The 14,710-nt window shown below is 40.3% G+C and overlaps 1 protein-coding gene across 6 annotated transcripts in view; it reads left to right on the forward strand.

Annotated features, from left to right (window-relative positions):
- Positions 1-14,710, forward strand: part of EHBP1 (EH domain binding protein 1) — a 358,354-nt gene that overhangs the window by 253,807 nt on the left and 89,837 nt on the right. For 2 of the 6 annotated variants that reach the window (XM_063443756.1, XM_063443759.1), the window contains 2 exons: positions 8,214-8,361; positions 11,430-11,531. In XM_063443756.1, coding sequence (XP_063299826.1) covers positions 8,214-8,361; positions 11,430-11,531 — 250 coding nt within the window. The remainder of the gene's footprint in view (positions 1-8,213; positions 8,362-11,429; positions 11,532-14,710) is intronic. The other 4 variants (XM_063443760.1, XM_063443761.1, XM_063443758.1 and 1 more) reach the window with 3 other exon arrangements.

The following is a 14,710-nucleotide window of genomic DNA, read 5'->3' on the forward strand; positions in this document are numbered from 1 at the left end:
TTGGTGTTTGTATATTACTTTAATGTTTTGATACAGGGGTGTGTTTGTATGTAATGTTTGCATTTGCATGCAGTGAGTGGTGTATTTGGATGTAGTGTTGGCTTTTAAATGCGGGTGTACATTTGTGTGTAGTATTGGTGTTTGAGTACAGGATGTGTTTGAGTGTTCATATATAAATTTGGCATTTGAATTCAGGGGTGTTTTTGTATATAATGTTTGTGTTTGCAGGGGTGTGTTTGCATGTTGTGTTGGTGTTTGATTGCTGGGATATATGCACATATTCTGCCACGTACATACTTACACAGAAACATTAACATACAGACATATCAACACACACATTTATATACACACTGACACATACACAATGATACACAGCTTGACACATGCACAGACCTTAAACACATATACACACACTCAGATACACGCAGTGACACATACACTAACCTTAACACACTGACACACACTCAGATACACACACTGGCACATACAAACACACTGATACATACGGACATATACATACACAGATACACACAATGGCACATACACACCTTGACACATATACACACACGGGCACATACAAACACACTGATACACACTGATAAACAGTATATTAAAGTAAACCGTATATTAAAGTTTCCCAATTAGTGTTCCGCGGAAACACCAGGGTTCCGCCTTAATATCGCCAACCAAAATGGCCTATTGCAGCCCTTTAAGAGCACGACCAGGCCCCTGTTAAGCAATAAATCCTGGTGGCCATTTTGGTTGGCGATGTTACGGCAAAACCCCAATTGGGAAACGCTGATTTACGTGTACTTTAATAGACTGTTTGAGCTAAATGGCACTTTAACACCGAATTTACAAAACAAAAATGCAATAAAAAAAGGGACACTATAGTCCCCAAAACACCTTAAGCTTAATGAAGCAGTTTTGGTGTATAGATCATGCCCCTGCAGTCTCACTGTTCAATTCTCTGCCATTTAGAAGTTATATCGCTTTATTTTTTATTTTTTTTATTCTTTATTTTATTGTGCACGAAAAATACAGTAAGGCAGGCAAAGCCACAACAGCTATTGCCAGCGTGTCGGTCAACATATAACAATAAACGCACATTTTATATTATAAGAGTAATGTTTCAACGAGAGTTAAACCATCATGTAAGTTACAAGTTATGTCAGATGAGGCACTGACTGAGGGAGGGACGAGGATCAGAGGTTATCTGTGTTGTATGACCCCCTAGATGTCATAGCCTGATCTGTGTTCTCGGTGTGTCCCGGTGTCCGTTGGTTTTTTTGATGGTTGGGAGTCGTCCTCTGTGATAGCGGTCAGTCCCGTGATGTGTGTTTATTTTTGTCATTTTGGTAGGTGGGATTGGGTGGGTTAACGCGTGTATGTGGAGTTGTTGGGGCGGGGGCCGGGGATTGTGGTCCCAATTCCAGGTGGGTTGTGTGTTTCATTCCTTTGAGTGTGTATCTTTCCGTATGTGTGGTCTTTCTGTGTGGTCGCTGTTCTGTTCTGTTGTGAGGGGAGGGGGAGGTTGTGTGGGGGACTGTTGTGTTTCTGCTTTGGTGGTGTGGGCATAGATATTGTTGGGGAAGTGGTGTTTGTTGCTATGGCTTCGGTGTGGTGTTTTTAAGGGTGCGTTGGTGGTTAGGTTCTGGGCTGTGTTTTTATTCCCGTTACCGGTCTTCTGCCTTTCACTCTGTGGTGATTGTGTCGTGGGGTTGTGGGTTGATGTTGTAGGAGTTAGGAGGTATCCCTGTCGTTCTCGCCTCCTGTGGCTCGCCATTAGTAGTTTATTTTCTGTGTCGCTTAATGTCTAGGTTGGGGGGGCCGGGACTGGGTGGTGGAGTGCCCACTGTCCAGATAAGGGTGGTTGGGGGGGGGGGGTGTTCGTGATTCGTAGGGGTGTTGGGTGTGTTATCAGTTCTGGGTTAAGTGACAGGACGATATGTTAATGTTGTGGTTGTGGTCCCTTTGTATTGTGTGTTTTGTTTGACTTGGGGTTCCATTGATTATGCTGCCGTGGTGGGTTCCATGAGCCAGAGGTCGCATATTTTGTTGCAGTGGGTTGTGGTGTCATGAATGAGTGCTGACAAGCTGTCCATTGTTCTGGCCTCGTTCATTTTCCTTTTTATATCAGTAATGGCAGGGACTGTGTTTGCTCCCCAGTGTGTGGCTATGGCTCTCCTGGTGGCTAGGGCTAGTTTGGCCAGTAGTTTGTTGTGGTGTAAATCGCTTTTTTTATGCAGCCCTAGACACACCTCCGATCGTGTGTCTTGCACAGCCTTCCTAAACACTTCCTGTAAAGAGCCACCTAATGTTTACACTTCCTTTAGTGCAAATTCTGCTTAATTTAGAATTTCGTATCTCCTGCTCTGTTAATAGCTTGCTAGAACCTGCAGGAGCCTCCTTTATGCAATTAAAGTTCAATTTACAGAGCAGGAGATAAAACAAATGTAAACTAAGTTTTATCTGATTGAAAATAATACAATTTTGTTTTCATGCAAGCTGTGTCACAGCCAGGGGAAGTAAGTGTGGTTAGGGCTGCATAAACCGGAACATAAGTGATTTAAAGGGACACTATAGTCACCTGAACAACTACAGCTTAATGTAGTTGTTCAGGTATGATCTATAGCTCCCTGCAGGCAATCTGATGTAAACACTGTATTTTCAGAGAAAATACAGTGTTTACATTGATTGATAGGAATACCTCCAGTGGCCGTCACTCAGACGGCCACCAGAGGGACTTCCTATCATGCAGGGCCCTAAAAAGGCCCTGTACACGTCAGACGTATTAAAATACGTCTGACGTGTGCAGGAGAGAGAAGGCACTGTGTGCGCGCCTTCTCTCTCCAGCCTGTCAGCAGAGGAGAGGGGGACGGGCAAAGACCGCGAGCTGAGCTGTCAGTCAGCTCGCGGCCGCGCACACCGCGCGGTAGTGTGCTCAGGACTTCAGAGAGCGGCATTAATGCCGCCCTCTGAAGTATGTGCCCTCTGAATTAATGCCGCCCTCTGAAGTATGTGCGCATGTGCGGCGAAGCCGCGCATGCGCACAAGGGAGCAATGACGCTTCCAAATGGAAGCGTCTGATTGCTCCCTGCTCGCGCCTGCCTATTTCGTCATTTTGACGAAATAGGGGGCGCGGCTTCACGAGGCTCCTGGCGCTGGAACCAGGTGAGTAAAAGACTCTGCCTGGAGAGTCCCTTTAACTCCTAAATGTCAGAGATTTGAGCAGCGAGACTGCAGGGGTATGATCTATACACCAAAACGGCTTCATTAAGCTAAAGTTGTTTTGGTAACTATAGTTTCCTTTTAATGCTGAAGATGTAAACATGAAATTGTCCTGAACTTACATTTTCAATTAATTTTAACATTTCCAATTAAAGAATCACTATAGGGTCAGGAACACAAACATGTATTCCTGTCCTTATAGTGTTAAAACCACCATCTAGCCCCCCTGGGCCCCTCATGCCTCCCTGAAAATAAAAAAAAACTTTCTGTATGCAAGCCTGAAGCTGTAGATCTGCATGCTGTTTGCCTCAGAAAAATAAGCTGTCTGCTGACATCATCATAAGTGGTGGCCCGATACAATCACAGGATTGGCTGAGACTGACAAGGAGGCAGATCAGGGGCAGAGCCAGCATGATTCAAACACATCCCTGGCCAATCCACATCTCCTCATAGAGATGAATTGAATCAATGAATCTCTGAGGAAAGTTCAGTGTCTGCATGCAGAGGGAGGAGATGCTAAATGTTTGGATGCATTTTAGGCAGCCATGTCCCAGGAAGGATCTCTAGCAGCCATCTAAGGAGTGGCCAGTGAAGTTATCACTAGGCTGTAATGTAAGCACTGCATTTTCTCTGAAAAGACACTGTTTACAGCAAAAAGGTAATGATTCTACTCACCAAGACAAATTCAATAAGCTGTAGTTGTTCTGGTGACTATAGTGTCCCTTTAAATTGATCCATATTTTAAATTGACAACAATGTGACACAACTAATGATGACAATACAATGGTTGTAAGGTTGTATTAAAAAAGAAACCGAAGAAACACATGTAATTTGCTTTAAAATCACACCCAAGTTGTTCTATAAAGATTGTGCAAGTGTGTCTTAAATATTGAACAAGAAGGAAATAAATATAGTGTGTGAAAGGGCTCAGATGGAGACGGTTCTGGCTTAGCTGATTACAGACCCAGTACGTTTTCAATAAACCTATACTTAAACATATCTGTAAAAATAAATATTTCTTGTGAACGTTGTTTATCAGACTCGCATAATATCAATATTGTGATCAGCAATGCTACTCTTGAGTCTCGTCGTAGAATGAACCTATTATCTTGTTCATCAGTTATTTACTGTATACTGTTCTAAGACCAATGATTGCTCAGCTGTACGAAGCTCTGTGAGCACTGAGCTTCCAATAGCCTTCCACACATGTAACATCACTAGATCTGAGAGTGAGAGCTAATGTGAGATGTTATTTGTGGGTTGTAAAAAAATAAAATAAAATAAAAGTAGGCTACAATGGCTAGAGAACCTATGGTTAACCATTAGTGGGCTGTATTGCTGGATTTAATAATTCTTATATATCACTATTCTCAGTTTGTGTAATGTAATCATAGAGTAAGCCATAAAACATTGAGATTGTGTAAAGCAAATTAATAAGTTGTTCTGTAATTGCTGAATCTTGGGTTTGCCACATTCCCCTGGGAGGGTTATCTGAAAAGTGGTGCACAATTTTAAGAGTGGAGCAATCACCATGGAAACGAATGGAATCAGAAGGAGCTTTATTTTGATGATCAAAGATTTTTCAATAGGCAGACAAGACATGCCTTTTAATGCCTTTTTCTTCTTCACCTTTTTAAGAGCCAGCTGCCTTTCCATTGAATGAATACTGGAGCTAGCTGCAATTACATCTCAGTAGTGTTGATGGTAGGAGGGTGACTGAGGTCATGCAGGATGCAGGAGACAGTGTCTCCAAGCTTCCAATCAGTGTAAGTGCGCAATCCATAGTCCTCCCCTCCTCCTATCAGTGTAAGTGCTATCTGCAAGGGATAGGACGCACACTGATATAGCAGTTGAACATTCGCCACCAGTCCTGCTCTCCCTCCGGTGGCTGCCTGCATCTACCTCCTCCTCGCCTCATTGTAAGATTAGTTTAATTTTGGCACTTTGCTGATTACATTGTGTCATCAATATAGGAAAATATTATAATTTGTAAATGCCTTATTTAAAATATTTATGGGGCTTGACTGGACCTTATCATATGCTGGAAAACCACCACTGGAACTCACAACAAAACACATTCTATAATTCTATAATTATGAGTGACCATCTTTTATATAATTATTAGTGTCACATTGTGCTTATGTCAGTAGCACTCATCAACAACATTTATGATAATGTATGGCACAGTGACTGCTATAAGAAAGAAGATACTATTTTGGTGTTACTCTTCGGTAGATGTGAAACGGTGTGGTGCTGTTTGTTGTAAAATCCATAAACAGATTGCAAATGTTAGCCTATTGTTAGCAATTAGATTTTCAGTTTGCTACAATTCAGTGCATAATGAATACATTTGTTTAGTCACTGTATACGGTAAGTACCCATAAGTAACTAATGAATGTGTGCTAGAACCCGTTTGGCAAAAAAGTGCAAAATGCAAGCCAAACGTATATCCAAATAAAACTGTTATTGCTAGACCGTTCATATTGCACTTAGTTTATTTTATCACGATTAAATGTAACTAACCACCATGCTTGCTTACATTCTCACTGTGTGTCATGCAGTCACATACATACAAATCATTCTGTCTGACACATGTCCGGTACCAATTATACACACGGTATGTTCCCCTGCTAAGTATGTCGCAGTATATGTGGTGCATTTATACGTACACTAGTCTAGGGTCTCTTCACAAAACTCTGTATTGTAGTTAAACTGAAGTGCAATTTTATATCCTGTTCTAACTAAACATATTTAACTTAAATTTAAAATGTTTGTTTTATTTTATATTACAAGGGGCAGGTGTTTGCCTTAAATCTCCTGAGATTTAGATACAATCCTACTGGTTATTACTTTTATAGAGATACAAATATTAGACCACCCAAGTGCAGTATGTGTAAAATATGCAAAAGGATAATTACTTCCCTTCGTATGGTAAGGTATAACAAAAGGATTCCTCTTAGTCCTTAAAATACACAGATACAAAGCAAGATATACCTATACCTAAAAAATACAAAAGAAAATACGCTCATAGGGGATTAACGTTGATACAATAAAGTGCCCCTTATTTATATAACACACTCACAAGATTGAGGTTTTTTTCAAGCTCATCAGAATGATGTGGATTCTCTTGGACCCCTCGTTTGTTGAAGGAATAGATATTACATGCAAGAGATAAAAGATGACATAGTGTAATGCTGTTTTGAAAAAGTATAAATTGGCTTTAATGGTTACACTTACAGCATAAAAGTTGTAAAAAGGCCCATCAATACAAATCTGTCGTCCAGACAATGCAGGAAACGAAATCCTTGTAGAGATCTCAGCCAGATAGATAAATATAAAATCAAATAAAATAAAATCAAAGTTCAAATAACTCTACGCGTTTCGTCTGACTTCGCAGACTTCCTCAGGAGTGATGAAGTGCTTCAAATCTTCTGGGTGCTTTGTCCTCCATTTATAAGTCTTCCCGCCGTTGATTCGGATCGAAATCAGCTGTAAATCATCTGTTGTATTTTGGTCCGTGATGTTTTCCCATATATGGAGTTCCGGAGCGTCTCTGTGGAACGCACGTGCGTTCCACCAACCCGGAAACATCCACCTTCATCTCGGCTGGGCGGAAGTCATCGACTTTGCGACGCAATGCGTCTCACTGGAACGCACGTGCGTTCCATCTCACCCCCACGAAGCAGTCATCATAAAATGAAATTGGACAAATACATAATATTAGAAATTTGTTCACATCATTATCATTTTGAGCCAATATAAAAGTATATACTAGGACTCCAGTTATCTTCTAAAATATATTCTTAAGGAGTAAGACACTCATAGCGTTTTTGTGATCTTAAAGTGGTACCAATGTTGAGCACACATAGTTATATCAAGGTTTTTCACATATAATGATTCTATACTTTCTCTTAACATTCTCTTAACATTCCTTGTTCACACTCTATTTTTGGGGAGTATCTTTTGGATGTAAAAAATATCCAAGACTAAATCGAATGGAGCATCACAATCCAAGAATTGGATACACAAAGAGACAAAAAAACAGAGGTAAAAAATGGGATACAGTGACTGGAATAAGTGCACGGTGGAGAAACCAGAGAGAGGGATTCTGGACTACAAAAAATGAATAGATAAAAATAAAAATAAAAATAAAAATAACAAATAAAAATAAAAATAAAATTAAAATTAAAAATAAAAATAAAAATAAATGTTAAAAAGGAGAGTCATCTTTTATCTCTTGCATGTAATATCTATTCCTTCAACAAACGAGGGGTCCAAGAGAATCCACATCATTCTGATGAGCTTGAAAAAAACCTCAATCTTGTGAGTGTGTTATATAAATAAGGGGCACTTTATTGTATCAACGTTAATCCCCTATGAGCGTATTTTCTTTTGTATTTTTTAGGTATAGGTATATCTTGCTTTGTATCTGGTTATTACTTTTCCATCTTTGCACCACTTTATCGATCACTATTCTTTGAAAACCTCTCCCGTGCGTCCATGCTGTCCCCACATCTTCACAGAGCGCTGTCAGGGCTCGCATTGTGTCTCATCTCAATAGAAATGTGTGCCCCTCTAGCTGTTGTACACCATTGTTATAGCAGGGACAGGACAGATAAGTTATGCGGTATCAGAACACACAATTTAAATACACACATTTTATAATAAGCAATACAATGAATGTAGAGTTTTAAATCTCTTGTGTTAAGAAATGACTGTCTCCTACAGGAATGTTTATTTCCATTCTTTGTAAGAATGATTTTTACCCAGTCCAAAGCAATGTATTGAAGGCCTTAGTGGCAGCTGAAAGGTTGAGATATGTTTGATTTGTGATGTGACACCTATGTGACACTGAGAATGTTACATGCAGCCCAGGCCCAGCCTCACACTGCAAACCACTCACTATCACAACCATCAGATTGAGAAGGAAAATTGCATTTCTGTCAATTACTAAGCTGGAAAAACTGTTCAATATATCCCAGCAGCAAGATGAAGAGCGGCGCCGGCAGCTGAGAGAGAGAGCACGTCAGCTCATCGCAGAAGCTCGATCTGGAGTGAAGATGTCAGAACTTCCCAGCTACAGCGAGACGTCTGCAGAAAAGTTGAAAGAAAGGGCAAAGACATCTGGAGGTGAGTTAAAGGACTCCGTTTAAAGCTCAAGAACCGCTCGTAACATCGCGATGAGAGGACTTTTAGTGGCTCAGATGTAGGAAAACTAAAGAGACTAAAGGTTTTAAAGGTCATTTAAATCTTAAAAAGGAATTCCTAGCACAGGGGTAAGCAACCTTCGGCACTCCAGATGTTGTGGGCTACATCTCCCATAATGCCGTAATACTGGCAAAGCTTCATGGGAGATGGAGCCAACATTATGTCCTTAAGAGCATTAGGGGAGATGTAGTCCATAACATCTGAAGTACTGATGGTTGCCTATCCCTGTATTAGCATGTATGATTCTTATTTACTAGTATTGAATACCTCTGCATTCTGATGATCAGTTAAACAAATGGCCCTTCCATAGAAAACTGGACATTTGTTTGAACTACAGTTCTCATGATGCTTGGCTTGCCTTTGTAGTTAGTAGTTTGCTAAGCTTAGCCATTACTTGTCTAGAGCAGCATATTACTGATTTATGGTCACTGTGGAAAGTTTTGTTGTAAAGCAATCTGTACAGTGTGTCACTAAGTATTAAAACGTAATCTGTAATGATGAACTCCAAGTTAGAACATACGTGTGGCACTTTTTCTATGCATTATGTAGGTATATATAAAAAATAATTAATTAAAATAACAATACCTCTAACATTTGTGAATCTCCTGAACCTGCATGAGCAAGGTACAGCAGCAGGCTGGCCCTCCCAAACCAGTCAGCAGACTCATTCTGGTCTTTCTTTATTACCCTTGTACCCCATGCCTGCCAAGATTTATGGGATAAGTTGTTTAGCCCCTAGCTGCAACTCCACCTATCACAGTAGAATAAGTTTAATCAATCCATCCTTGTTTAACACTGATCAGTTGATAGCTCTGGATTAACCCACCCAACATGCACTCTTGATAAGTGTAGAAGGCTGTGGTTACGGGGGAAAAGCTCTATTTTGTCAAATTAATTCTAAATGTCCATGCCCAAAGACTTGTAGCACCATAACCACTATAATGACCTGTAGTGGCTATGGTGCATGGAGTGCTACTTCATAAAATCGTCATACACATGTTAAAAATACATTTCATGCATATAATATATTTTATAAATAGTTTCAGGATCCCATGTGCTGGTGGTGATTCATATAGGTGCAGTCTCTAAACCTGCAAAGAAAAGAAAAATCGTAACCTCGCAGCAAAGAATAATACTAGGGTTTAGTCTTTTTTTAAATATGTCTTATGACATGTTCAGCCCTTTTTCTATACACCTGTGTTGTGGCATAAGGTCCCTTTTCTCACCATGAGCTTAATTTAGTCACTGCTCATTGCCCAATTTCTGACTATTACCGGTAATTTAAAAACATAAAGTAAAACTGCTTTCTGAAAAATGTGAAATCGATTCACTTGCTATTTTATCCATTTGCATTATTTTTGGATATGAAATCACAGCACTGTGACTAATAACATTTCAGATTATCGTCCAAAAGCTCACCTTGGTGGCCCCTGTTTATTTTTACTTTAGATTCTGGAAAATAACATGCGTATTGTTTGTACCACACTGTGCCAATTGCTTTAACACAAACCTACACTTTTTATGTTTGTGTTTTATATATATATAAGGCTTGTCCAGTACTCATTGGACTACATTGCCCTCAATTCTCTGCCATTAGGAAGCTGATAGAATTGTAGAATTTGTCATTCCCACAACAACCTGTTTTACAATTTAAAGAACACTATAGTCACCAAAACAACTTTAGTTTAATGAAGCAGTTTTGGTGTATAGATCATGCCCCTGCAGTCTCACTGCTCAATTCTCTGCCATTTAGGAGTTAAATCAGTTTTATTTCGGTTTATGTAGCTCTAGCCACACCTCCCCTGGCTGTGATGGACAACCTACATAAAACAAATGGTTTTAGTTTCAATCAGATGTTAACTTACTTTAAAAGTTTTAATTTTCTGCTCTGTAAATTAAATCTTAATTATATACAAGAGGCTCCTGCAGGGTCTAAAAAGATATAAACAGACCATATTTTAATGTAGAAATTCTAAATTAAACAGAATTTGCAAAAAAGGAAGTGTAAACATTAGATGACTCTTTACAGGAAGTGTTTAGAAAGGCTGCTTAAAGGACCACTCTAGTGCTAGGAAAACATACTCGTTTTCCTGGCACTAGAGTGCCCTGAGGGTGCCCCCACCCTCAGGGACCCCCTCCCGCCCGGCTCTGGAAAGGGGAAAAGGGTTAAAACGTACCTTTTTCCAGCGCTGGGCGGAGAGCTCTCCGCCTCCGTTCCGCCCCGTCGGCTGAATGTGCACGCGCGGCAAGAGCTGTGCGCGCATTCAGCTGGTCGCATAGGAAAGCATTCATAATGCTTTCCTATGGACGCTTGCGTGCTCTCACTGTGATTTTCACAGTGAGAATCACGCAAGCGCCTCTAGCGGCTGTCAATGAGACAGCCACTAGAGGATTAGGGGGAAGGCTTAACCCATTAATAAACATAGCAGTTTCTCTAAAACTGCTATGTTTATAAAAAAATGGGTTAACCCTAGCTGGACCTGGCACCCAGACCACTTCATTAAGCTGAAGTGGTCTGGGTGCCTAGAGTGGTCCTTTAAGTCACTTGCAGGGAGGTGTGACTAGGGCTGCATTAAGAAAGTGATTTAACTACTAAATGGCAGAGAATTGAGCGATGAGCATGCAGAGGCATGATCTATACACCAAAACCGCTTCATTAAGTTAGTGTTTTTTTAAATATGTTCTAAAGCATGTAACAGATGTGTTTTTGTATTTGTTTGTTAAAGTTTTGCTGTTTGTTATTGTTAAACTGACCACTGTTTATTTTCATACAGTCCACCAATTTTGAGTGGTTTACTTTAATCTTTACTAATATATGCTGCTGATTTCCCTAACTAATTTAAAAACCAGCTACTTTAATTCTCGTTGTATTTTCTCTCCAGTCTTGTGAGTTAGTAGTTTACCTTGGAAAGCACTTTGGCTCCATCTGTATGCAGATGAATCTATTGAGCAGGATTGCAAACTAACCTGTACACTGCATATGTCAACAGCTGATGATGAAATTAACAAAGCACTAACAAATGAGGAGGTCCTTGATAAGAGCTTTGTGTGTGGTGGCGGTGAATCTACTAACACAGACACTGATCTCACTGGTAAATTGATTGTATGTCTTTCTTCTGCATGCCTAACATTCTATTTATCTTAACTACTGTCATATTTCACACTCTTTAATACATTTTTCACACTGCATGTCATCTGCCTTTTAAATGTCACTAATTCCGCTATTAGAATAAACTTTCATGTCAACTTAAAGGGGAACTCCCAATTTTTTTATTTAATTTTTTGGTAGGTGGCAATCCTACAATTATTACCGAGATTAACTTTGTGCATTGAATGGTTGCTTGTGTTAAAAAAAAAAAAAAAAATCAAATGGTACAGTCACTTACAAATCATTTTTGCACAGGCGTCTTTCACATCTGGGTTCCATTTTTTCTTCTCCTGACATGTCCTGCATATTCTACAACACACCCATGGTGTCCGACACCAGACAGTTAGGGTGGTGGTGGTAGTCTTACATGATATCACAAGTGTCTTAATGTGCCTGACACACTTTAAGAAAGTGTAGCAAATGTCCATACATCAAGTAGCGGTTTAGAAACTACAAGTTCTGTGGCATTCAGTTCTTTCTTCTCCGAGTGTTTGATGTGTGAGTGGTTTACAGAGCTGTACATCTGTAATGTTTACAAGTTTAAATACTTAAAATATTTGGTTCTAAGCCATTTGAATATTCATACAAAAAAAAAAAATTGCATAAATAGTCCTAGCCCAACCTCCAAAAACTACTCCTAGAACAAGTGTCCCTCTTTGTTTAAACCTTGAGAGATGCGGTTTGTTTTGAATCATACCCTCAAAAACCAATTGCATTCCTGTGATAGCTTGATAAACTGTCTAATTATATGGAATAAACTTTGTATTCACTTTTAATATACCATATCTCCCTAGACAAAGAGATGGAACTAATTGTAAAGAAAAAAAAAATAACTTTTAATGAAGCCAATAGCACATTTACAATAAAGTGTTTAAATGAGATCTTGCAGTGTAATATATAGCAGTTCTCAACATGGTGTTTAAAAATAAGGTTTACAGATTCTATTCTTCATAAGGTTTACCCAGATTTATAATTCCAAGGTTGATCAATGAGTTTTTTGAGCTGGATAATCAGCTGCCAATTCAGCAGAGAGTTTGTGGTTGACCTGTAGGCTGTAGTAGAAGCAGAGAGCGGCACCTGGCAGATCCTAGGTAAGCAGTCAAACCAATCTAAAATAATTTAAACACATTTAATTAAGTTTCTAAAACTTACTTTACATTCAAAGGCAACCCTGGACAGGACGAGGCTCTGCTTTTTAAGAGCCTCTCACCCTGGTCTATAGGAGCAGCTCTCATCCACTGTTTAGCAGGAATTTTGAATGTATTAATAGTTTATCTCAAGCTGCAGTTCCTCTCATGATATACAAGTGAAACTAGTCAGAAATCCATTAGTAACCATACCATGGCTCAAATTGTGTGTCATTAAACAGTAAAGGTGGAAGTAAAAATTCTTCCTTTCACAACTGAACGCCAGTGGTACAGGCTTGTAACGGCAGCAACTTTTCCAATTAGCTTCTTCAGGATAAAGGGGTCCGTGTGCACAGAACTGTATTGCCTAAAAATACTACTGTAATGCAAAAATATTTTCTAAAATAGAATGCACCTTGAATTTTTCACCTAGCTTACCTAGTAACAATTCACCTCATTTAGTATATTCTAAAATAAAGCTTCTATGTTGCTTCTGTGGAGGTCACTTTCCAAAACAATTCTAGTTTCTACACCTGTGATGTACTGTTGACTAAACATACACTGATCACTATTAAAACCACCTGCCCAATATTGTGTAGGTCCCCCTCGTGCTGCCAAAACAGCTCTGATCTATAAATCGGACTTGCTGTTCCAGCACAATTGAGATGGGGGGAATTTGGAGGCCAAGGCAACACCTTGAACTCTGTTATGTTCAAATTATTCCTGAACATTTTTTGCAGTGTGGTAGGGTGCATTATCCCGCTGAAAGAGGTCACTGCCATCAGGAAACACCATTGCCATGAAGGGGTGTATGTGGTCTGCAACAATCTCCAGGTAGGTCATACGTGTCAAAGTAAGAGCCACATGAATGCCAGGACCCAAGGTTTCACAGCAGAACATTGCCCAGAGCATAACACTATCTTCACCAGCCTGCCATCTCTTCCCCAGCTAAACGACTCACACGCACCCAGCCATCCAGCTGATCAAAAAGATTTTTTCAGACCAAGCAGCCTTCTTCTATTGTTGCATGGTTCTATTCTGATTCTCACATCCCCATTGGAGGTGCTTTTAGCATTAGTGGGTAGGGGTCATCATGGAAACTCTGACTTAGGACGTGACAAATTTGCTTGGAATCTAGGAGCTGGCAAAAAAATACAATTCTTAAAGGGACACTATAGTTATCAGAACCACTACAGCTAAATGTAGTTGTTCTGGTGTCCCTGTCCTGGCACACTTTTCAATGTAAACCCTGCCTTTTCATTGTTGCCTAGTAACACTTCTAGTGACAGTCACTCAGACGGCCTGTAGAGGTGCATCCTAGGTAAGTGCTGCACCCTTGGGGGTCGCAGGTTCAAATCCCGGCAGGGTTGATTCAGCCCTTAATCCTTCCAAGGTAGATAAAAATGAATAACATTAAGTTGGGTAATCCCCTGGATGTTGGGCAAAAGTAACATCCCTAGGACATACTTGGAAACCAGAGTAATCTGAATGTACCTTTCCTGGTTAAATACTTTTATTTCTATGAGGAGATGCTTACTGGCATGGCGTTTTTCCACACATGCGCAACAGCCTCCCCTAAAGGAAAGCATTGGATTGGCTGAGATTATTAAACGGAAACTCCAGTGCCAGGAAAACAATCCGTTTTCCTGGCACTGCAGGGTCCCTCTCCCTCCCACCCACCAATCCCCAGTTACTGAAGGGGTAAAAAAAAACCTTCAGTCACTTACCTGAGGCAGCGGCGATGTCCCTCGTCGCTGCCTCCTCCTCCGCGCCGCTCCTCCCTGTGATTCCGTCGGCCGGTGGGCGAGACTGATCCCGCCCACCGGCCGAGGAGACCTAATGCGCATGTGCACTCCCCATAGGAAAGCATTGAAAACGAATTTCAATGCTTTCCTATGGGGATTTGAGCGACGCTGAAGGTCTTCACACAGCGTGAGGACGTCCAGCGACGCTCTAGCAAGGAAAATCCTTGCTACAAACCAGGAAGTGACCTCTA

Source organism: Pelobates fuscus, chromosome 2, assembly GCF_036172605.1.
Source record: "Pelobates fuscus isolate aPelFus1 chromosome 2, aPelFus1.pri, whole genome shotgun sequence".
Taxonomy (NCBI): Eukaryota; Metazoa; Chordata; class Amphibia; order Anura; family Pelobatidae; genus Pelobates; species Pelobates fuscus.